Source organism: Heptranchias perlo, chromosome 36, assembly GCF_035084215.1.
Source record: "Heptranchias perlo isolate sHepPer1 chromosome 36, sHepPer1.hap1, whole genome shotgun sequence".
NCBI classification, from domain to species: domain Eukaryota; kingdom Metazoa; phylum Chordata; class Chondrichthyes; order Hexanchiformes; family Hexanchidae; genus Heptranchias; species Heptranchias perlo.
This window is the reverse complement of record NC_090360.1, coordinates 18,728,081-18,751,673: the sequence shown is the minus strand read 5'-3', so window position 1 is coordinate 18,751,673 and position 23,593 is coordinate 18,728,081. Positions and strand designations below refer to the sequence as shown.

The following is a 23,593-nucleotide window of genomic DNA, read 5'->3' as shown; positions in this document are numbered from 1 at the left end:
AACGGATGAGGATGGGCTCCCTCATGCCAGACTTCACCCCCTCACACATCAGAGAGGTGTGGCTGTGACTACTAGTCTTCCACAATACCATGGCTGGATCAGCACCACAAGGGCTGTTAGCATTTTGGCCCGAGCTCTGTATGGTACCAGAAGCACAAGAACTGGTGCAACTGCGTCTCAACCTTCTACATCGCCATTCGACCCATCTCAGTTCATCCACCCAGAAAGACCCGGAAGTTGCCCCCCCCACCACCCCCCCACCCTCCAATCCAATTGGTTCCAGGATTTTTGCTCTATCCGGGAGCCCTTTCCGTTGACAGAGTAAATAAGGAGAAACTGTTACCAGTGGCAGAAGGGTCAGTAACCAGAAGACACAGATTTAAGGTGATTGGCAAAAGAACCAGAGATGACATGAGGAACATTTTTTTATGCAGCGAGTTGTAATGATCTGGAATGCGCTGCCTGAAAGGGCGGTGGAAGCAGATTCAATAGTAACTTTCAAAAGGGAATTGGATAAATACTTGAAGGGAAAAAATTTACAGTGGTATGGGAAAAGAGCAGGGTAATGGGACTATTCAGATAGCTCTTTCCGGCACAGGCACAATGGGCCGAATGACCTCTTTCTGTGCTGTAACATACTGTGATACAATGATGTGTTGATCACTCATTGTGTGAAGATGAATTTGCTGACATCAGTTCTATCTTTGCTTTTTACCAGTTTGAACGACTGCATCAATCCACAAGACGATTACAGAAGGAAAGTTTCATGCACTTATCCTGTAGTGTGTGGGCCTCTCTCCCAGACCCCTGGAATTCTGACCCGACATACAGATGTTCGGTTGTTGGCCACCACTTGCTGAACATCTGGTATGTTGGTACCCCACCACTTATTCTCAGGTCTTTCTGTGCTCCCTGCAGCTGCTGTGGTCAAGTATCCAGATATCTGAAATGAACAAACAGAAAATGCTGGAAACACTCAGCAGGTCAGGCAGCATCTGTGGAGAGAGGAAGGAAGGGTTAACATTTCAGGTCGATGATTTTTCGTCAGGACTATGATGGTGTTACAGATGAACAGTTTATAAGGAGGAACCTTGCCAGGGGAAGGGTGCGGAGAGAAAAATAAAGAGAGGTCTGTGATTAGGTGGAGGATAGGAGATGATTAAATGACAGAAGTGATGATGGTGCAAGACAAAGGGAAGCAATATCTGTCCTTGTAACAGTTTCTGCTGGTTAAACCCTGTTATTCACAAAGAAAGAAGGAAAAGAAAGATTTGCATTTATATAGCGCCTTTCACATCCTCAGGATGTCCCAAAGCGCTTTACAGCCAATGAAGTACATTTGAAGTGTAGTCACTGTTGTAATGTACAACAGCAGCAGCCAATTTGTGCACAGCAAGATCTCACAAACAGCAATGTGATAACGACCAGATAATCTGTTTTGGTGATGTTGACCGGGGGATACATACTGGCCAGAACACCGAGGATAACTCCCCTGCTCTTCTTCAAAATAGTGCCATAGGATCTTTTACATCCACCTGAGAGAGCAGACAGGGCCTCGGTTTAACGTCTCATCTGGAAGACGGCATCTCCGACAACGCAGCACCCCCTCAGTACTGCACTGAGTCGGCCGAGATTTTGTGCTGAAGTCCCTGGAGTGGGACTTGAACCCACGACCTGCTGACACAGAGGCGAGAGCGGTACCAACTGAGCCAGCCTAGATATACATTCATATGTCAATAGCCCCAAGCTTAAATAGCACATGGCGTGATAAAACAAAACGTATTAGTCATTCCAGGCATTATTAGGAGTGAGGTATTAGTCCAGCCAAGTAACATGGAGGTCTGTCTCGTTCCTTTTGTAACAGGTCGAAAGGAAAATGTCACATTGTCTGAAGTGCTGAACCAAGCCAGGTTACCAATCATCGATCACCAAACCTGCAAACTGAAGAAGTTCTGGGGGGATCGAGTGCGGAACACGATGATCTGTGCTGGTTTCAAAGATACGGAGGAGCCTCCTGCTGCTTGCCAGGTAACTGGAAGGAAGTAGTTGGATCTTAACCCCCCCCCGCTTCCAACCCCCGCACCACCCACCCGTTTCACCCTTTTAAACCGTCAGGGATCCATAAATTAAGTATTGGTTTTGAAGTTTCATGCAAAAGACCAGACTAGATTTCAGAGGCCCTTCCGATGGCTTACGGTGAACGCTCCATCCTAACTGGCTTTGAGCTGCTGGGCCCAGGAAAGTCCCCGTTTCGATCACCTGTGTGTCCTGAGTCTGCTGATACCCACTGGGACAGCAGCAGGAGAGAATAGTGGGCTTCACCACCATTTTGTGGGAGTGGAGATCGGCCAATGTGCCTAATCCTGATCGCTGTCCAGTGACGTCCATTGGAAAATGGGTGTGTGTACAAGGACAGAATTGGGCTGTAACATCCCCCACCCTCCCCACAACCAAATAGCTCATTATTGCTCAGCATCCAAATTCACCTATGTGTGTGATGGTGTGTTACTGGGATTCACTGTACTGTGTGTGATGGTGTATTACTGAGATTCACTGTACTGTGTGTGATGGTGTATTACTGAGATTCACTGTACTGTGTGTGATGGTGTATTACTGGGATTCATTGTAATGTGTGTGATGGTGTATAACTGCGATTCACTGTACTGTGTGTGATGGTGTATTACTGAGATTCACTGTACTGTGTGTGATGGTGTATTACTGGGATTCATTGTAATGTGTGTGATGGTGTATTACTGGGATTCACTGTACTGTGTGTGATGGTGTATTACTGTCATTCACTGTACTGTGTGTGATGGTGTATTACTGAGATTCACTGTACTGTGTGTGATGGTGTATTACTGGGATTCATTGTAATGTGTGTGATGATGTATTACTGGGATTCACTGTACTGTGTGTGATGGTGTATTACTGGGATTCACTGTACTGTGTGTGATGGTGTATTACTGGGATTCACTGTACTGTGTGTGATGGTGTATTACTGTCATTCACTGTACTGTGTGTGATGGTGTATTACTGAGATTCACTGTACTGTGTGTGATGGTGTATTACTGGGATTCATTGTAATGTGTGTGATGGTGTATTACTGGGATTCACTGTACTGTGTGTGATGGTGTATTACTGTCATTCACTGTACTGTGTGTGATGGTGTATTACTGAGATTCACTGTACTGTGTGTGATGGTGTATTACTGGGATTCATTGTAATGTGTGTGATGATGTATTACTGGGATTCACTGTACTGTGTGTGATGGTGTATTACTGTCATTCACTGTACTGTGTGTGATGGTGTATTACTGAGATTCACTGTACTGTGTGTGATGGTGTATTACTGGGATTCATTGTAATGTGTGTGATGGTGTATTACTGGGATTCACTGTGCTGTGTGTGATGGTGTATAACTGTGATTCACTGTGCTGTGTGTGATGGTGTATAACTGTGATTCACTGTACTGTGTGTGATGGTGTATTCCTGGGATTCACTGTACTGTGTGTGATGGTGTATTCCTGGGATTCATTGTAATGTGTGTGATGGTGTATTACTGGGATTCATTGTAATGTGTGTGATGGTGTATTACTGGGATTCACTGTACTGTGTGTGATGGTGTATAACTGTGATTCACTGTACTGTGTGTGATGATGTATTACTGGGATTCACTGTACTGTGTGTGATGGTGTATAACTGTGATTCACTGTACTGTGTGTGATGGTGTATTACTGGGATTCACTGTACTGTGTGTGATGGTGTATAACTGTGATTCACTGTACTGTGTGTGATGATGTATTACTGGGATTCTCTGTACTCTGTGTGATGGTGTATTACTGGGATTCACTGTACTGTGTGTGATGGTGTATAACTGTGATTCACTGTACTGTGTGTGATGATGTATTACTGGGATTCATTGTAATGTGTGTGATGGTGTATCCCTGGAATTCACTGTACTGTGTGTGATGGTGTATTACTGGGATTCATTGTAATGTGTGTGATGGTGTATAACTGTGATTCACTGCACTGTGTGTGATGGTGTATTACTGGGATTCATTGCAATGTGTGTGATGGTGTATTACTGGGATTCACTGTACTGTGTGTGATGGTGTATTACTGGGATTCATTGTAATGTGTGTGATGGTGTATAACTGTGATTCACTGCACTGTGTGTGATGGTGTATTACTGAGATTCACTGTACTGTGTGTGATGGTGTATTACTGAGATTCACTGTACTGTGTGTGATGGTGTATTACTGGGATTCACTGTACTGCGTGTGATGGTGTATTACTGGGATTCACTGTACTGTGTGTGACGGTGTATTACTAGGATTCACTATAATGTGTGTGACAGTGTATTACTGGGATTCACTGTAATGTGTGTGATGGTGCATTACTGGGATTCACTGTACTCTGTGTGATGGTGTATAACTGTGATTCACTGTACTGTGTGTGATCGTGTATTACTATGATTCACTGTACTGTGTGTGATGGTGTATTACTGTAATTCACTGTACTGTGTGTAATGGTGTATAACTGTGATTCACTGTACTCTGTGTGATGGTGTATTACTGGGATTCACTGTACTGTGTGTGATGGTGTATTACTGGGATTCACTGTACTGTGTGATGGTGTATAACTGTGATTCACTGTACTGTGTGTGATGGTGTATAACTGTGATTCACTGTACTGTGTGTGATGGTGTATTACTGGGAATCACAGTACTGTGTGTGATGGTGTATTACTGGGATTCACTGTACTTTGTGTGATGGTGTCTAACTGGGATTCACTGTGCTGTGTGTGATGGTGTATAACTGGGATTCACTGTGCTGTGTGTGATGGTGTCTAACTGGGATTCACTGTGCTGTGTGTGATGGTGTCTAACTGGGATTCACTGTAATGTATGTTGGTGTATTACTGGGATTCACTGTAATGTGCGTAACGGTGAATTACTGGGATTCACTGTAATGTGTGTCATGGTTTATCACTGGGATTCAGTGCACTATGTGTGATTGTGTATTACTGGGATTCACTGTACTCTGTGTGATGCTGTGTTACTGGGATTCACTGTACTCTCTGTCATAGTGTATTTCGGAGATACACTGTACTTTGTGTGATGGTGTGTTACTGGGATTCACTGAACTCTGCGATGGTGTATTCACTGGGATTCACTGTGTGCTGGTTTGTTACTGAGATTAATTTAACTGTGTGTTGGTGTGTTACTGGGATTCACTGTGCTGTGTGTGATGGTGTATTACTAGGATTCACGACTGTGTGTGTTGGTGTATTACTGGGATTCACTGTACTCTGTGTGATGGTGTATTACTGGGATTCACTGTACTCTGTGTGATGGTGTATTACTGGGATTCACGACTGTGTGTGTTGGTGTATTACTGGGATTCACGACTGTGTGTGTTGGTGTATTACTGGGATTCACTGTACTCTGTGTGATGGTGTATTACTGGGATTCACTGTACTCTGTGTGATGGTGTATTACTGGGATTCACTGTACTCTGTGTGATGGTGTATTACTTGGATTCACTGTAATGTGCGTGACGTTGAATTACTGGGATTCACTGTAATGTGTGTGATGGTGTATCACTGGGATTCTCGGTGTGCTGGTTTGTTCCAGGGATTCACTGTCCTGTGTGTTGGTGTGTTACTGGGATTCACTGTACTCTGTGTGATGGTGTATTACTGGGATTCTGTGCAATGTGTGTGATGGTATGTTACTGGGATTCACTGTATTGTCTGTGATGGTGTATTACTGGGATTCACTGTACTGTGTGTGATGGTGTGTTACTGAGATTCACTGTACTCCGTGTGATGCTGTATTACTGGGATTCACTGTACTCCGTGTGATGGTGTGTTACTGAGATTCACTGTTCTGTGTGCGATGGTGTATTCACTGGGATTCACTGTGTACTGGTTTGTGACTGAGATTAATGGTACTGTGTGTGATGGTGTATTACTGGGATTCACTGTATTATGTGTGATGGTGTGTTACTGGGATTCACTGTACTGTGTGTGATGTTGTATTACTGGGATTCTCGGTGTGCTGGTTTGTATCTGGGATTCTCTGTCCTGTGTGTTCGTGTGTTGCTGGGATTCACTGTAATGTATGTTGGTGTATTACTGGGATTCACTGTAATGTGTGTGATGGTGTATTACTGGGATTCATTGCAATGTGTGTGATGGTGTATTACTGGGATTCACTGTACTGTGTGTGATGGTGTATTACTGGGATTCACTGTACTGTGTGTAATGGTGTATAACTGTGATTCACTGTACTCTGTGTGATGGTGTATCACTGGGATTCACTGTACTCTGTGTGATGGTGAATTACTGGGATTCACTGTACTGTGTGTGATGGTGTATTACTGGGATTCACTGTACTGCGTGTGATGGTGTATTACTGGGATTCACTGTACTGTGTGTGACGGTGTATTACTAGGATTCACTATAATGTGTGTGACAGTGTATTACTGGGATTCACTGTAATGTGTGTGATGGTGCATTACTGGGATTCACTGTACTCTGTGTGATGGTGTATAACTGTGATTCACTGTACTGTGTGTGATCGTGTATTACTGTGATTCACTGTACTGTGTGTGATGGTGTATTACTGTAATTCACTGTACTGTGTGTAATGGTGTATAACTGTGATTCACTGTACTCTGTGTGATGGTGTATTACTGGGATTCACTGTACTGTGTGTGATGGTGTATTACTGGGATTCACTGTACTGTGTGATGGTGTATAACTGTGATTCACTGTACTGTGTGTGATGGTGTATAACTGTGATTCACTGTACTGTGTGTGATGGTGTATTACTGGGAATCACAGTACTGTGTGTGATGGTGTATTACTGGGATTCACTGTACTTTGTGTGATGGTGTCTAACTGGGATTCACTGTGCTGTGTGTGATGGTGTATAACTGGGATTCACTGTGCTGTGTGTGATGGTGTCTAACTGGGATTCACTGTGCTGTGTGTGATGGTGTATTTCTGGGATTCACTGTAATGTATGTTGGTGTATTACTGGGATTCACTGTAATGTGCGTAACGGTGAATTACTGGGATTCACTGTAATGTGTGTCATGGTTTATCACTGGGATTCAGTGCACTATGTGTGATTGTGTATTACTGGGATTCACTGTACTCTGTGTGATGCTGTGTTACTGGGATTCACTGTACTCTCTGTCATAGTGTATTTCGGAGATACACTGTACTTTGTGTGATGGTGTGTTACTGGGATTCACTGAACTCTGTGCGATGGTGTATTCACTGGGATTCACTGTGTGCTGGTTTGTTACTGAGATTAATTTAACTGTGTGTTGGTGTGTTACTGGGATTCACTGTGCTGTGTGTGATGGTGTATTACTAGGATTCACGACTGTGTGTGTTGGTGTATTACTGGGATTCACTGTACTCTGTGTGATGGTGTATTACTGGGATTCACTGTACTCTGTGTGATGGTGTATTACTGGGATTCACGACTGTGTGTGTTGGTGTATTACTGGGATTCACGACTCTGTGTGTTGGTGTATTACTGGGATTCACTGTACTCTGTGTGATGGTGTATTACTGGGATTCACTGTACTCTGTGTGATGGTGTATTACTGGGATTCACTGTACTCTGTGTGATGGTGTATTACTTGGATTCACTGTAATGTGCGTGACGTTGAATTACTGGGATTCACTGTAATGTGTGTGATGGTGTATCACTGGGATTCTCGGTGTGCTGGTTTGTTCCAGGGATTCACTGTCCTGTGTGTTGGTGTGTTACTGGGATTCACTGTACTCTGTGTGATGGTGTATTACTGGGATTCTGTGCAATGTGTGTGATGGTATGTTACTGGGATTCACTGTATTGTCTGTGATGGTGTATTACTGGGATTCACTGTACTGTGTGTGATGGTGTGTTACTGAGATTCACTGTACTCCGTGTGATGCTGTATTACTGGGATTCACTGTACTCCGTGTGATGGTGTGTTACTGAGATTCACTGTTCTGTGTGCGATGGTGTATTCACTGGGATTCACTGTGTACTGGTTTGTGACTGAGATTAATGGTACTGTGTGTGATGGTGTATTACTGGGATTCACTGTATTATGTGTGATGGTGTGTTACTGGGATTCACTGTACTGTGTGTGATGTTGTATTACTGGGATTCTCGGTGTGCTGGTTTGTATCTGGGATTCTCTGTCCTGTGTGTTCGTGTGTTGCTGGGATTCACTGTAATGTATGTTGGTGTATTACTGGGATTCACTGTAATGTGCGTAACGGTGAATTACTGGGATTCACTGTAATGTGTGTCATGGTTTATCACTGGGATTCACTGCACTATGTGTGATTGTGTATTACTGGGATTCACTGTACTCTGTGTGATGCTGTGTTACTGGGATTCACTGAACTCTGTGCGATGGTGTATTCACTGGGATTCACTGTGTGCTGGTTTGTTACTGAGATTAATTGAACTGTGTGTTGGTGTGTTACTGGGATTCACTGTGCTGTGTGTGATGGTGTCTTCCTGGGATTCACTGTAATATTTGTGATGGTGTGTTACTGGGATTCACTGTAATATGTGTGATGGTGTATTACAAGGATTAACTGTACTCTGTTGGTGTATTACTGGGATTCACTTTCCTGTGTGTGATGGTGTGTTACTGGGATTCACTGTAATGTGTGTGATGGTGTATTACTGGGATTCACTGTGTGCTGGTTTGTCACTGAGATTAATTGTACTGTGTGTGATGGTGTATTACTGGGATTCTCGGTGTGCTGGTTTGTTCCTGTGATTCACTGTGCTGTGTGTGATGGTGTATAACTGTGATTCATTGTACTGTGTGTGATGGTGTATTACTGGGATTCACTGTACTGTGTGTGATGGTGTATCCCTGGAATTCTCTGTACTGTGTGTAATGGTGTATAACTGGGATTCACTGTGCTGTGTGTGATGGTGTATTACTGTGATTCATTGTACTGTGTGTGATGGTGTATTACTGGGATTCACTGTACTGTGTATGATGGTGTATTCCTGGGATTCACTGTGCTGTGTGTGATGGTGTATTCCTGGGATTCACTGTACTGTGTGTGATGGTGTATTCCTGGGATTCACTGTACTGTGTGTGATGGTGTATTCCTGGGATTCACTGTACTGTGTGTGATGGTGTATAACTGGGATTCACTGTGCTGTGTGTGATGGTGTATTACTGGGATTCACTGTACTGTGTGTGATGGTGTATAACTGGGATTCACTGTACTGTGTGTGATGGTGTATTACTGGGATTCACTGTACTGTGTGTGATGGTGTATTCCTGGGATTCACTGTACTGTGTGTGATGGTGTATTACTGGGATTCACTGTACTGTGTGTGATGGTGTATTACTGGGATTCACTGTACTGTGTGTGATGGTGTATTACTGGGATTCACTGTACTGTGTGTGATGGTGTATTCCTGGGATTCACTGTACTGTGTGTGATGGTGTATAACTGGGATTCACTGTGCTGTGTGTGATGGTGTATTCCTGGGATTCACTGTACTGTGTGTGATGGTGTATTACTGGGATTCACTATAATGTGTGTGATGGTGTATCACTGGGATTCACTGTACTGTGTGTGATGGTGTATTACTGGGATTCTCTGTACTCTGTGTGATGGTGAATTACTGGGATTCACTGTACTGTGTGTGATGGTGTATTACTGGGATTCACTGTACTGTGTGTGACGGTGTATTATTAGGATTCACTGTACTGTGTGTGATGGTGTATTACTGGGATTCTCTGCACTGTGTGTAATGGTGTATAACTGTGATTCACTGTACTCTGTGTGATGGTGTATTACTGGGATTCACTGTACTCTGTGTGATGGTGAATTACTGGGATTCACTGTACTGTGTGTGATGGTGTATTACTGGGATTCACTGTACTGCGTGTGATGGTGTATTACTGGGATTCACTGTACTGTGTGTGACGGTGTATTACTAGGATTCACTATAATGTGTGTGACGGTGTATTACTGGGATTCACTGTAATGTGTGTGATGGTGTATTACTGGGATTCACTGTACTCTGTGTGATGGTGTATAACTGTGATTCACTGTACTGTGTGTGATGGTGTATAACTGTGATTCACTGTACTGTGTGTGATGGTGTATTACTGGGATTCACTGTGCTGTGTGTGATGGTGTATTACTGGGAATCACAGTACTGTGTGTGATGGTGTATAACTGGGATTCACTGTGCTGTGTGTGATGGTGTATTACTGGGAATCACAGTACTGTGTGTGATGGTGTATTACTGGGATTCACTGTGCTGTGTGTGATGGTGTATTACTGGGAATCACAGTACTGTGTGTGATGGTGAATAACTGGGATTCATTGTAATGTGTGTGATGGTGTATTACTGGGATTCACTGTGCTGTGTGTGATGGTGTATTACTGGGATTCACTGTACTTTGTGTGATGGTGTATCCCTGGGATTCACTGTACTGTGTGTGATGGTGTATAACTGGGATTCACTGTGCTGTGTGTGATGGTGTATCTCTGGGATTCACTGTAATGTATGTTGGTGTATTACTGGGATTCACTGTAATGTGCGTAACGGTGAATTACTGGGATTCACTGTAATGTGTGTCATGGTTTATCACTGGGATTCGGTGCACTATGTGTGATTGTGTATTACTGGGATTCACTGTACTCTGTGTGATGCTGTGTTACTGGGATTCACTGTACTCTCTGTCATAGTGTATTTCGGAGATACACTGTACTTTGTGTGATGGTGTGTTACTGGGATTCACTGAACTCTGTGCGATGGTGTATTCACTGGGATTCACTGTGTGCTGGTTTGTTACTGAGATTAATTGAACTGTGTGTTGGTGTGTTACTGGGATTCACTGTGCTGTGTGTGATGGTGTATTCCTGGGATTCACTGTACTCTGTGTGTTGGTATATTACTGGGATTCACTGTACTCTGTGTGATGGTGTATTACTGGGATTCACTGTAATGTGTGTGATGGTGTATTACTGGGATTCTCGGTGTGCTGGTTTGTTCCAGGGATTCACTGTCCTCTGTGTTGGTGTGTTACTGGGATTCACTGTACTGTGTGTGATGGTGTATTCCTGGGATTCACTGTACTGTGTGTGATGGTGTATTACTGGGATTCACTGTAATCTGTGTTATGGTGTGTTACTGGGATTCACTGTACTGTGTGTGATGGTGTATTCCTGGGATTCACTGTACTGTGTGCGATGGTGTATTACTGGGATTCACTGTACTCTGTGTGATGGAGTATTACAGGGATTCACTGTAATCTGTGTTATGGTGTGTTACTGGGATTCACTGTACTGTGTGCGATGGTGTATTACTGGGATTCACTGTACTCTGTGTGATGGTGTATTCCTGGGATTCACTGCATTCTGTGTGATGGTGTATTACTGGGATTCTGTGCAATGTGTGTGATGGTGTATTACTGGGATTCACTGTACTGTGTGTGATGGTGTGTTACTGGGATTAACTGTACTGTGTGTGATGGTGTGTTACTGGGATTAACTGTACTCCATGTGATGGTGTATTACTGAGATTCACTGTACTCCGTGTGATGCTGTATTACTGGGATTCACTGTACTCTGTGTGATGGTGTATTACTGGGATTCACTGTGTGTTGGTGTGTTACTGGGATTCACTGTGTACTGGTTTGTGACTGAGATTAATGGTACTGTGTGTGATGGTGTATTACTGGGATTCACTGTACTGTGTGTGATGGTGTATTACTGGGATTCTCGGTGTGCTGGTTTGTTCCTTGGATTCTCTGTCCTGTGTGTTGGTGTGTTACTGGGATTCACTGTAATGTATGTTGGTGTATTACTGGGATTCACTGTAATGTGCGTAACGGTGAATTACTGGGATTCACTGTAATGTGTGTCATGGTTTATCACTGGGATTCACTGCACTATGTGTGATTGTGTATTACTGGGATTCACTGTACTCTGTGTGATGCTGAGTTACTGGGATTCACTGAACTCTGTGCGATGGTGTATTCACTGGGATTCACTGTGTGCTGGTTTGTTACTGAGATTAATTGAACTGTGTGTTGGTGTGTTACTGGGATTCACTGTGCTGTGTGTGATGGTGTCTTCCTGGGATTCACTGTAATATTTGTGATGGTGTGTTACTGGGATTCACTGTAATATGTGTGATGGTGTATTACAAGGATTAACTGTACTCTGTTGGTGTATTACTGGGATTCACTATCCTGTGTGTGATGGTGTGTTACTGGGATTCACTGTAATGTGCGTGACGTTGAATTACTGGGATTCACTGTACTGTGTGTGATGGTGTATTACTGGGATTCACTGTACTGTGTGTGATGGTGTATTACTGGGATTCACTATAATGTGTGTGATGGTGTATCACTGGGATTCACTGTACTGTGTGTGATGGTGTATTACTGGGATTCTCTGTACTGTGTGTGATGGTGTATTACTGGGATTCACTGTACTGCGTGTGATGGTGTATTACTGGGATTCACTGTACTGTGTGTGACGGTGTATTACTAGGATTCACTATAATGTGTGTGACGGTGTATTACTGGGATTCACTGTAATGTGTGTGATGGTGTATTACTGGGATTCACTGTACTGTGTGTGATGGTGTATTACTGGGATTCTCTGTACTCTGTGTGATGGTGTATAACTGTGATTCACTGTGCTGTGTGTGATGGTGTATAACTGTGATTCACTGTACTGTGTGTGATGGTGTATTACTGGGATTCACTGTGCTGTGTGTGATGGTGTATTACTGGGAATCACAGTACTGTGTGTGATGGTGTATAACTGGGATTCACTGTGCTGTGTGTGATGGTGTATTACTGGGAATCACAGTATTGTGTGTGATGGTGTATTACTGGGATTCACTGTGCTGTGTGTGATGGTGTATTACTGGGAATCACAGTATTGTGTGTGATGGTGTATCCCTGGGATTCACTGTACTGTGTGTGATGGTGTATCTCTGGGATTCACTGTAATGTATGTTGGTGTATTACTGGGATTCACTGTAATGTGCGTAACGGTGAATTACTGGGATTCACTGTAATGTGTGTCATGGTGTATTTCGGAGATACACTGTACTTTGTGTGATGGTGTGTTACTGGGATTCACTGAACTCTGTGCGATGGTGTATTCACTGGGATTCACTGTGTGCTGGTTTGTTACTGAGATTAATTGAACTGTGTGTTGGTGTGTTACTGGGATTCACTGTGCTGTGTGTGATGGTGTATTCCTGGGATTCACTGTAATGTTTGTGATGGTGTGTTACTGGGATTCACTGTAATATGTGTGATGGTGTATTACAAGGATTAACTGTACTCTGTTGGTGTATTACTGGGATTCACTGTACTCTGTGTGTTGGTGTATTACTGGGATTCACTGTACTCTGTGTGTTGGTGTATTACTGGGATTCACTGTAATATGTGTGATGGTGTATTACAAGGATTAACTGTACTCTGTTGGTGTATTACTGGGATTCACTGTACTCTGTGTGTTGGTGTATTACTGGGATTCACTGTAATGTGCGTGACGTTGAATTACTGGGATTCACTGTGTGCTGGTTTGTTCCAGGGATTCACTGTCCTGTGTGTGATGGTGTATTACTGGGATTCACTGTACTCTGTGTGATGGTGTATTACTGGGATTCACTGTACTGTGTGTGATGGTGTATTACTGGGATTCTCGGTGTGCTGGTTTGTTCCAGGGATTCACTGTCCTGTGTGTGATGGTGTATTACTGGGATTCACTGTACTCTGTGTGATGGTGTATTACTGGGATTCACTGTACTGTGTGTGATGGTGTATTACTGGGATTCACTGTGTGCTGGTTTGTCACTGAGATTAATTGTACTGTGTGTGATGGTGTATTACTGGGATTCTCGGTGTGCTGGTTTGTTCCAGGGATTCACTGTCCTGTGTGTGATGGTGTATTACTGGGATTCACTGTACTCTGTGTGATGGTGTATTTCTGGGATTCACTGCACTCCGTGTCATGGAGTATTACAGGGATTCACTGTAATCTGTGTGATGGTGTGTTACTGGGATTCACTGTACTCTGTATGATGGTGTATTACTGGGATTCACTGTACTCTCTGTGATGGTGTGTTCCTGGGATTCACTGTACTCTGTGTGATGGTGTATTCCTGGGATTCACTGTACTGTGTGTGATGGTGTGTTACTGGGATTCACTGTACTCCGTGTGATGCTGTATTACTGGGATTCACTGTACTCTGTGTGATGGTGTGTTCCTGGGATTCACTGTACTCTGTATGATGGTGTATTACTGGGATTCACTGTACTCTGTGATGGTGTGTTACTGGGATTCACTGTACTCTGTGTGATGGTGTATTACTGAGATTCACTGTACTCCGTGTGATGCTGTATTACTGGGATTCACTGTACTCTGTGTGATGGTGTGTTCCTGGGATTCACTGTACTTTGTATGATGGTGTATTACTGGGATTCACTGTACTCTGTGATGGTGTGTTACTGGGATTCACTGTACTCTGTGTGATGGTGTATTACTGGGATTCACTGTGTGCTGATTTGTTACTGAGATTCACTGTACTGTGTGTGATGGTGTATTACTGGGATTCACTGTACTGTGTGTGATGGTGTATTACTGGGATTCACTGTACTGTGTGTGATGGTGTGTTACTGGGATTCACTGTGTGCTGGTTTGTTACTGGGATTCACTGTCCTGTGTGTTGGTGTGTTACTGGGATTCACTGCTGTATGTTGGTGTGTTACTGAGATTCACTGTTCTGTGTGTGATGGTGTATTACTGGGATTCACTGTACTGTGTGTGATGGTGTATTACTGGGATTCACTGTGTGCTGGTTTGTTACTGGGATTCACTGTCCTGTGTGTTGGTGTGTTACTGGGATTCACTGCTGTATGTTGGTGTGTTACTGAGATTCACTGTTCTGTGTGCGATGGTGTATTCACTGGGATTCACTGTGTACTGGTTTGTGACTGAGATTAATTGTACTGTGTGTGATGGTGTATTACTGGGATTCACTGTACTATGTGTGATTGTGTATTTCTGGGATTCACTGTACTGTGTGTGATGGTGTATTACTGGGATTCACTATCCTGTGTGTGATGGTGTGTTACTGGGATTGACTGTAATATGTGTGATGGTGTTTTACAGGGATTCACTGTAATATGTATGATGGTGTATTACAAGGATTAACTGTACTCTGTTGGTGTATTACTGGGATTCACTGTACTGTGTGTGGTGGTGTATTACTGGGATTCACTGTATTCTGTGTGATGGTGTATTACTGGGATTCACGACTGTGTGTGTTGGTGTATTACTGGAATTCACTGTACTGTGTGTGATGGTGTATTACTGGGATTCACTGTACTCTGTGTGATGGTGTATTACTTGGATTCACTGTAATGTGCGTGACGTTGAATTACTGGGATTCACTATACTGTATGTGATGGTGTATTACTGGGATTCACTATACTGTGTGTGATGGTGTATTACTAGGATTCATTGTATTCTGTGTGATGGTGTATTCACTGGGATTCACTGTAATATGTGTGGTGGTGTGTTACTGGGATTCACTGTACTCTGTGTGATGGTGTATTACTGGGATTCATTGTATTCTGTGTGATGGTGTATTCACTGGGATTCACTGTGTGTTGGTGTGTTACTGGGATTCACTGTAATGTGTGCGACGGTGTATTACTGGGATTCACTGTACTGTGTGTGATTGTGTATTACTGGGATTCACTGTACTGTGTGTGATGGTGTATTACTGGGATTCTCTGTACTGTGTGTGATGGTGTATTACTGGGATTCACTGTACTCTGTGTGATGGTGTATTTCTGGGTTTCTCTGTACTGTGTGTGATGGTGTATTTTTGGGATTCTGTGTGTTGTGTGTGATGGTGTATTACTGGGATTCACTGCAATGTGTGTGATGTTTTATTACTGGGAATCACTGTACTGTGTGTGATGGTGTATTACTGGGATTCACTGTACTCTGTGTGACGGTGTATTCCTGGGATTCATTGAACTGTATGTGATGGTGTATTAATTGGATTCACTGAGCAATATCTTGTGTTTCAGGGGGACTCTGGTGGTCCTCTCCTCTGTCAGCTTGGCTCGCACAAGTGGGAAGTCCATGGTGTGGTCAGTTTTGGACCCATTGGATGCACAGTTGAGAACAAGCCCAGTGTGTTTACCAGTACCAGTGCCTATCTTCCCTGGATTGAGAAAACACGGATACGGGATTATTTCTTAGGCTGAAGCCAAGTCCAACGCTGGTTGCAAATTAGAGCTCACAAATTAATTTAGGGGAACAGAAAGTGTTGTGAAGTGTTAATTTTTCCATGAAAATAAAAGCTTTTGAAGGAAAAAGTGCTCCTTGTGTTTATTCGAGTTGCTGTGCCAGTGATCCTTGGGTATTTATTTAAACATTCTATGGAAGAGACAGGGCAGTGTTACGGACTTTTCCCTCGTTCGTCAGATCAAATCCAATCAAACTAAGGGGACGAAGATCCCCTCGCTGATGGTTGTACTGAATTTGGACAGTCTCACCCCAGCTCCTGAGGGGCGTGAACCTGTAGCACACGATTTGCCATTGCCCCACACTCAATTGCACTTGGGTCAGACACAGATGTGATGAACACCCACAACAGGCTAAACCACAAATTGCAAGACAAACCCATAGGTTCAGTCGTGGATTGATTGCTTACAATGGACACTAATGCTGCTTTCATCAATTTCTGTCGCTGGCAAACAATAGATTTGGTTTGAAGTTCAAGGTTTTGTCCCTGAATCTGTGGCTGAGGATACCAGCAGGAATTTTCCAAGCTGGTGCCAGTTGTGAGGATGGTGTCTGCTGTCAGCGCACATCGAAAAACTGACAGCCCATTTCAAGCCCAAGAAAGGGCATAAAGGAATTTCCATCCCAGTGTCCAGTCGGGTTGCCAACCCTCCAGGACTGTCCTGGAGTCTCCAGGAATTAAAGATTCATCTCCAGGACACTGCTGCGAGCAACCCAGAGGAAAATCATTGGGGCATTAAATTAATTGCGTGTATTTTTCAGTTTATTTGAACACATTTGTTCATGAAATTATTGGAGATGGGTAAAAGGCTGTTTGACTGGACGGGACCGTGGGAGGCAGAAGGTCATGTGATGAAACCTCCAGGAATATGTCCAACCAGAGTTGGCAACCCAAGTGTCCAGAGTGACACAGTGTCCAGAGTGACACAGTGTCCGGAGTGAGGCAGTGTCTGGAGAGAGGTACAGTGTCCAGAGATGCAGTGTCCAGAGAGAGGCACAGTGTCCAGAGTTACAGCACCCAAAGGCACAGTGTCCATAGGTGCACAGTGTCCAGTGATACTGTGTAGAGAAACAGTGTCCAGAGGTGCAGTGTCCAGAGAGAGACACAGGGCCCGATATTAGGAGGGAGGCGGGGGGGTCGACTGGGCGCGTGGGTAACCAGCCCAGTAAAATCGATGGGTTCCCCACACGATCGTAAGTAAATTGAAGCCACTTACCTTGGCTTCTGGGTTTCGCGCTGGAAAGCTGCGCAGCGGGCGGACTGAACACCCGCATCACAGGCTGTCAGCTGGAGGAGCCCTATTTAAAGGGGCAGTCCTCCACTGACTGATGTTGCAGAAAGGAGCCAAAATTGCAGCATGGAGCAGCCCAGGGGGAAGGCTGCTCCCAGGTTTAATGATGCCTCACTCCAGGTCCTACTGGATGGGATGAGGAGGAGGGGGAGGACAGAGATCTTCTCCCCGGCGGACGGGAGAAGTGGCCAGCCTCTGCCACCATGAAGGCCTGGCTCAAGGTGGCAGAGGAGGTGATCAGCACCACCAACATATCGCCCACCTGCATACAGTACAGGAGGCGCTTCAATGACCTAAGTAGGTCAGCTGAAGAGAGTTACAATTACTCATTCCCCTACACTCCGTCTGCTACATCACCACCCCCACCCCACATCTCCTTCTGCACTGCCAACACTACTCTATCACATCACTCCTCACACCCGCTCAAAGCTCATCCATCTTACCTGCACTTACTCACCTCGCCAGTACTCATCCCACCACTGCCACTCAACCCAATCCTCATACAATCTCATGGCTCTATCTCATACTCACCCTCTCGTGCATCTCTTTCACGGTCAGCCTCACCCAACCTGCCACTACCTGTGCTGCAGCCACAGCTCATGCATCACATGTGTAGTAGGAAGCGTAAGGCAAACGTGTCGTGAGCATGAAGGGGATGCACAAGGGTGTTTGAGGGTTTGTCATGGTTTTTACTTATATTTGATTTCTGATCAACTCACATTACATATTATATTGGCACCACTACTGCCACGTCTTGGCCATTCTTGACTGGCTTGTGCAATAATGCCCTTTCATGAGGTTCTCCATGAACACCCTTGATGCCACCCATTGGGTCACCCTACAGTGGGTGTATGTGTAGCTGCACGATTACTTTGTGGAGGTGCCTGTTGCGCAGCTCCAGGTGCCGGAGGTGGACGGCGTGCCTGGGGAGGCTGGTGATGTTGCTCGTCCTCCAGTGGATTGATGAATGCAGCAATGGAACCCCCCCCCCCCCATCCTGATGGTGTGAGTGTGAGGGGGTCCACAAAGTAGGTAAATGTGTTTGACAGCAGAGTTTAGGGTATGATTTAATAATTTGGAGCGTGGAGACAACGGTGTGGCAGGTAAAACTTTGTCTGAGGTGACAGAGTGCCCTGCTGCAATGAATGAGGGTTTACCCCACACCTGTTAAATGGACCTTTGCAGCTGCCACTGGCTGCTGGCTGCAACACGTCTGTTTAAACAGAGAGTGTTTCCCCCAGCATGTGAAACACGCTCTGGATTGTCCAAAATCCGAATCCTCCTAAAATCTCCAACTAATGAGGTCTGTAAACGACCTCAAATACCCAGATAATGATCTTAAGTGGGATCCCGCTGGATTTGATTGCCGGTGGGAGTCCCGCATGCGGGGGCTGCGCGCGCACCGATTCGTGTCATTGGGGAACCCGGAAGTGGGTGGGTTGGAGCCGGGCTCCGGACCCACTCCAGGAATTCCCAATTTTAGGAGCCCCCCCACCACGAACGCATCCACTCGGCCATCCAAAAATTGACCCCACAGTGTCCAGAGAGGGGCAGTGTCCAGAGTGAGACAGTATGCAGAGAAGCAGTGTCCAGAGCTGCAGTGTCCAGAGGTCACATCCTCGCAGCCCGACATAATGAGGATCTGCAAATCCTTTTATGCCGGACTGTACGACGCAAATCCCACAGACAGCGCGGCCTCCCAGTCCTTCTTGTCGTCTATCACGGAGGTTCGAGACGACAGCAAGCAGGAGAGTCTGGATCACCCGCTAACTCTGGATGAACTGACAAAGGCCATCCGTTCCTTTGAGAAGAGTAGGACTCCCGGAAGCGATGGCTTACCGGTGGAGTTGTACGCGGCTCTGTGGGACTGGATAGGCCCAGACCTGCTGGAAGTGTACGGGGGTATGCTTCTGGCAGGCAGCATGTTAGATTCCATGCGGAAAGGCATCGTCACCCTCATCTACAAGCGGAAGGGGGAGAGGGAAGAAATCAAAAATTGGCGACCCATCTCACTATTTAACGTGGACTACAAAACTCTGTCCAAGGTCATCACCAATCGGGTCAAGTCAGCCCTGGAGGTGGTGATCCACCCCGATCAGACCTGCGCCGTACCCGGCAGGAAGATCTCTGATAGCCTGGCGCTACTCAGGGATACGATCGCCTACGTACAGGACAGGGGGGTGAATACCTGCCTGATCAGCCTGGACCAGGAGAAGGCCTTTAACAGAATATCCCACACGTACATGATGGACGTGCTCTCCAAAATGGGGTTTGGAGAGAGAATCCGCAATTGGATCCAACTGCTCTACACAAACATCAGTAGCGCCGTTTCAATCAATGAGTGGGAATCAGAAAGCTTCCCGATCAAATCGGGAGTCAGGCAGAGCTGTCCTCTCTCCTCCGTCTTGTTCGTGTGCTGCATCGAGCCCTTTGCCGAGTCCATCAGGAGGGATGCGGGCATAAGAGGGGTGACGATCCCAGGCAGCGGAGGCACTCAGGTCAAGGTCTCCCTGCACATGGACAATGTCGCCGTCTTTTGCTCGGATCAGCTGCCGGTCCGCAGACTGATGAGCATCTGCGACCAGTTCGAACTGGCCTCGGGCCAGGGTAAATCGCACCAAGAGCGAGGCCATGTTCTTTGGGAACTGGACCGACCGATCCTTTGTCCCCTTCACCGTCAGGTCGGATTACCTGAAGATGCTGGGGATCTGGTTCGGGGGGGCCGGGGCGTGCACCAAAAACTGGGAGGAGCGTATTTCCAAGGTTAAGCAGAAACTGGGACTGTGGGATCGACCATCCCTCTCGATCGTGGGCAAAAACCTGGTCATCAGGTGCGAGGTGCTCTCGGTGTTGCTGTACTTGGCGCAGGTCTGGCCCATACCTCGCTCCTGCGCCGCGACAGTCACCCGAGCCATCTTCCGCTTTATCTGGAGATCAAAAATGGACCATGTCCGCAGGGTCACGATGTACAAATCTCTGGAAAAAGGGGGGAAAGGGTTCCCCAAGCAGACTGTCAATGTCATTTGGCAGAACGCCTCATCGCCAGAACTTTCAAACAAGCACCAAGACATAGCTTGGCTGGTGGTGAGAAGGGCCCTTCCCGTCAGATCCTTCATGTACTCCCAGACTCTCAGCGCCACCGCGCGCTGTCCCCGAGGAGGCTGCGGTGGAGACGAGACCGTCACCCATCTCCTTCTGGAATGCGCCTTTGCAAAGAAGGTCTGGAGAGAGATGCAGTGGTATCTGTCCAGGTTCATCCCGAGCAGTTCCGTAACACAGGATTCTGTGCTCTACGGGCTGTTCCCAGGGACGCACACCGAGACAGACATCAACTGCTGCTGGAAGACCATCAACTCGGTGAAAGACGCCCTTTGGTCTGCCCGAAACCTGCTGGTCTTCCAGTGCAAGGAGCTGTCCTCGACCGAGTGTTGCAGACTGGCACATTCCAAGGTCCAGGACTACGTGCTCAGGGACGCACTGAAGCTGGGTGCGGCCGCCACAAAGGCTCTGTGGGAAAAGGCAACCGTTTAGAGCCTTCCCGCCATTGTATACCGAGGGGCCGCAATCAGGGAAACCCCCCCCCTCCCCCCCCGGGCAGAATGTAAAATTCAAATTGCTGTAATGTACCTGTAATGAATCTGAAATCAATAATCTGTATTGACTATTATGCAATGAGACACCCCAGAGTGTCATGAACTGTAATTATGCACAATGTGTTTGTTGAACTGTACTTGATTTAACCTGCAAATTGTATAATCTGTATTGTGTACGTTTGGAATGTGATATGACAAATGTATTGTATGTTTTTGCTACAAACTTTATGAATAAAGTATATTTTTTGAAGAAAAAACACTGTCCAGAGGTGCAGCGTCCAGAGAGACAGAGTGTCCAGAGTTACAGGGTCCAGTGAGAGGCAGTGTCCAGAGTTAGTGACAAGTGAGAGGCACAGTGTCCAGAGGTGCACAATCGTGGACAGGGGCCCCAATCACTGAGTATCTGTATAAAAAGCAAATAAGGAGTGTGTGACATACATAACAAGTTTAAAATGCAATTAAATAATATTTCTTACAACTAAAACTAAAATTAATAAACAGAAATGCATTATAATTTTTTTGTATTAATTTTCACTGTCAGCAGTGGGTAGCCCTTTAGAATCTGAGTCAGATGGTTGTAGGTTCAAGCCTCACTCCAGAAATTTGAGCACAAATATCCAGGCTGACACGAGTGCTACGTTGTCGGAAATGCCGTCTTTCAGAAGAGACATTAAACCAAGGCCCCGTCTGCCCTCTCAGATGGACGTAAAAGATCCTGTGGCACTATTTCAAAGAACAGCTGGGGTTTCTCCAGGTCGCTATTCATCTCTCAACCAACATCACTAAAAGAGATTATCAGGTCATTATCATGTCGCTGTTTGTGGGACCTTGCTGTGTGCAAATTGGCTGCCATGTTTCCCTACATTACAACAGTGACTACATTGGCAGTACCATTTTGCCACCCTGTGGAGGCGGAGGTCCCCAGTGGAGGGCCCGATACGCGGGAGAGCTCACTTGTGCCGAGAGTGTTGCACGGAGCAGTGCCCATGAACAAGCTGCTAAACTGTTTTACAGATTCCAAGGCTGCCTGTAATTTCTGCGGCCTGGACTGGTCCGTTTTCCGTATTTATACAGAGTGGGTGAGGTTGCTGCCCATTTCAATATTTGGAGGGGGCTGCTCCTCAAATTCTGGCAGCACTTCAGTCCCACGCCCCCTGATCTTTGGCCACCCTGTGAGGCGGGGTGGGGTGGGGGGGGGGAGGAAGTGGAGCCGGCAAGTCGGAGAACGTCCTCGTGGGTCTGCTCCTGGGCCTGACCGTGGCGACCATCCACAGGTCCGGGTTGGACGCAGCCCCCCCGGGGGCGGTCGCACCAACTGCCTGCCTCTCTTCCGCGCCGTGGTGGGCCTGGAGAGGGACCGCGCGCCGTCTGCCGGTACAGTGAGCACCGCAGGGACCGGAGTGCAAAATCGGCACCGGCAATAAAATTATTATTGGACTGGTTTTAGTGGTTGAGGTTATCGAGATGACATTGGTTGCCCCAGTGTCCTCAGTGAAGGGACGCATTTGTACCTAAGCACCCTTTTTTATAAGCAGCTTAAACTAAAATAAAGTAATTAATTGTCTGTAAAGCACTTTGGGACATCCTGAGGTTGCAGAAAGACATTATATAAAAACAACTTCTCTCTGGCAGCTTCTGGCCTCAAGTGTTGACCTGGTCACGTGTCCTCACCACGCCCGGGGGGGGTAACGTCATCATCACGTGACCCCGGCGTCGTAAAGCGCGTTGGCCGGGCGGCTGTAAAGTGTCGCGCGGAGGCTGGTTGCCATGGTTTGAGCGGTCGGTGAGTGCAGGCCCGGCGGGCGGTGACAGGGATCCGGTTTCCAAGGTCATCACCAATCGGGTCAAGTCAGCCCTGGAGGTGGTGATCCACCCCGATCAGACCTGCGCCGTACCTGGCAGGAAGATCTCTGATAGCCTGGCGCTACTCAGGGATACGATCGCCTACGTACAGGACAGGGGGGTGAATACCTGCCTGATCAGCCTGGACCAGGAGAAGGCCTTTAACAGAATATCGCACACGTACATGATGGACGTGCTCTCCAAAATGGGGTTTGGAGAGAGAATCCGCAATTGGATCCAACGGCTCTACACAAACATCAGTAGCGCCGTTTCAATCAATGAGTGGGAATCAGAAAGCTTCCCGATCAAATCGGGAGTCAGGCAGAGCTGTCCTCTCTCCTCCGTCTTGTTCGTGTGCTGCATCGAGCCCTTTGCCGAGTCCATCAGGAGGGATGCGGGCATAAGAGGGGTGACGATCCCAGGCAGCGGAGGCACTCAGGTCAAGGTCTCCCTGCACACGGACAATGTCGCCGTCTTTTGCTCGGATCAGCTGCCGGTCCGCAGACTGATGAGCATC

General features: G+C 46.1%; 1 protein-coding gene across 1 annotated transcript in view; it reads left to right on the top strand.

The window, feature by feature from the left end:
* zgc:112285 (uncharacterized protein LOC561476 homolog) overlaps positions 1–16,309 on the top strand; it is a 28,976-nt gene extending 12,667 nt beyond the window's left edge. Inside the window, exons 5-6 of the mRNA XM_067972338.1 lie at positions 1,865–2,028; positions 16,130–16,309. Coding sequence (XP_067828439.1) covers positions 1,865–2,028; positions 16,130–16,309 — 344 coding nt within the window. The remainder of the gene's footprint in view (positions 1–1,864; positions 2,029–16,129) is intronic.
* The last annotated feature ends 7,284 nt before the right edge of the window (positions 16,310–23,593 follow it).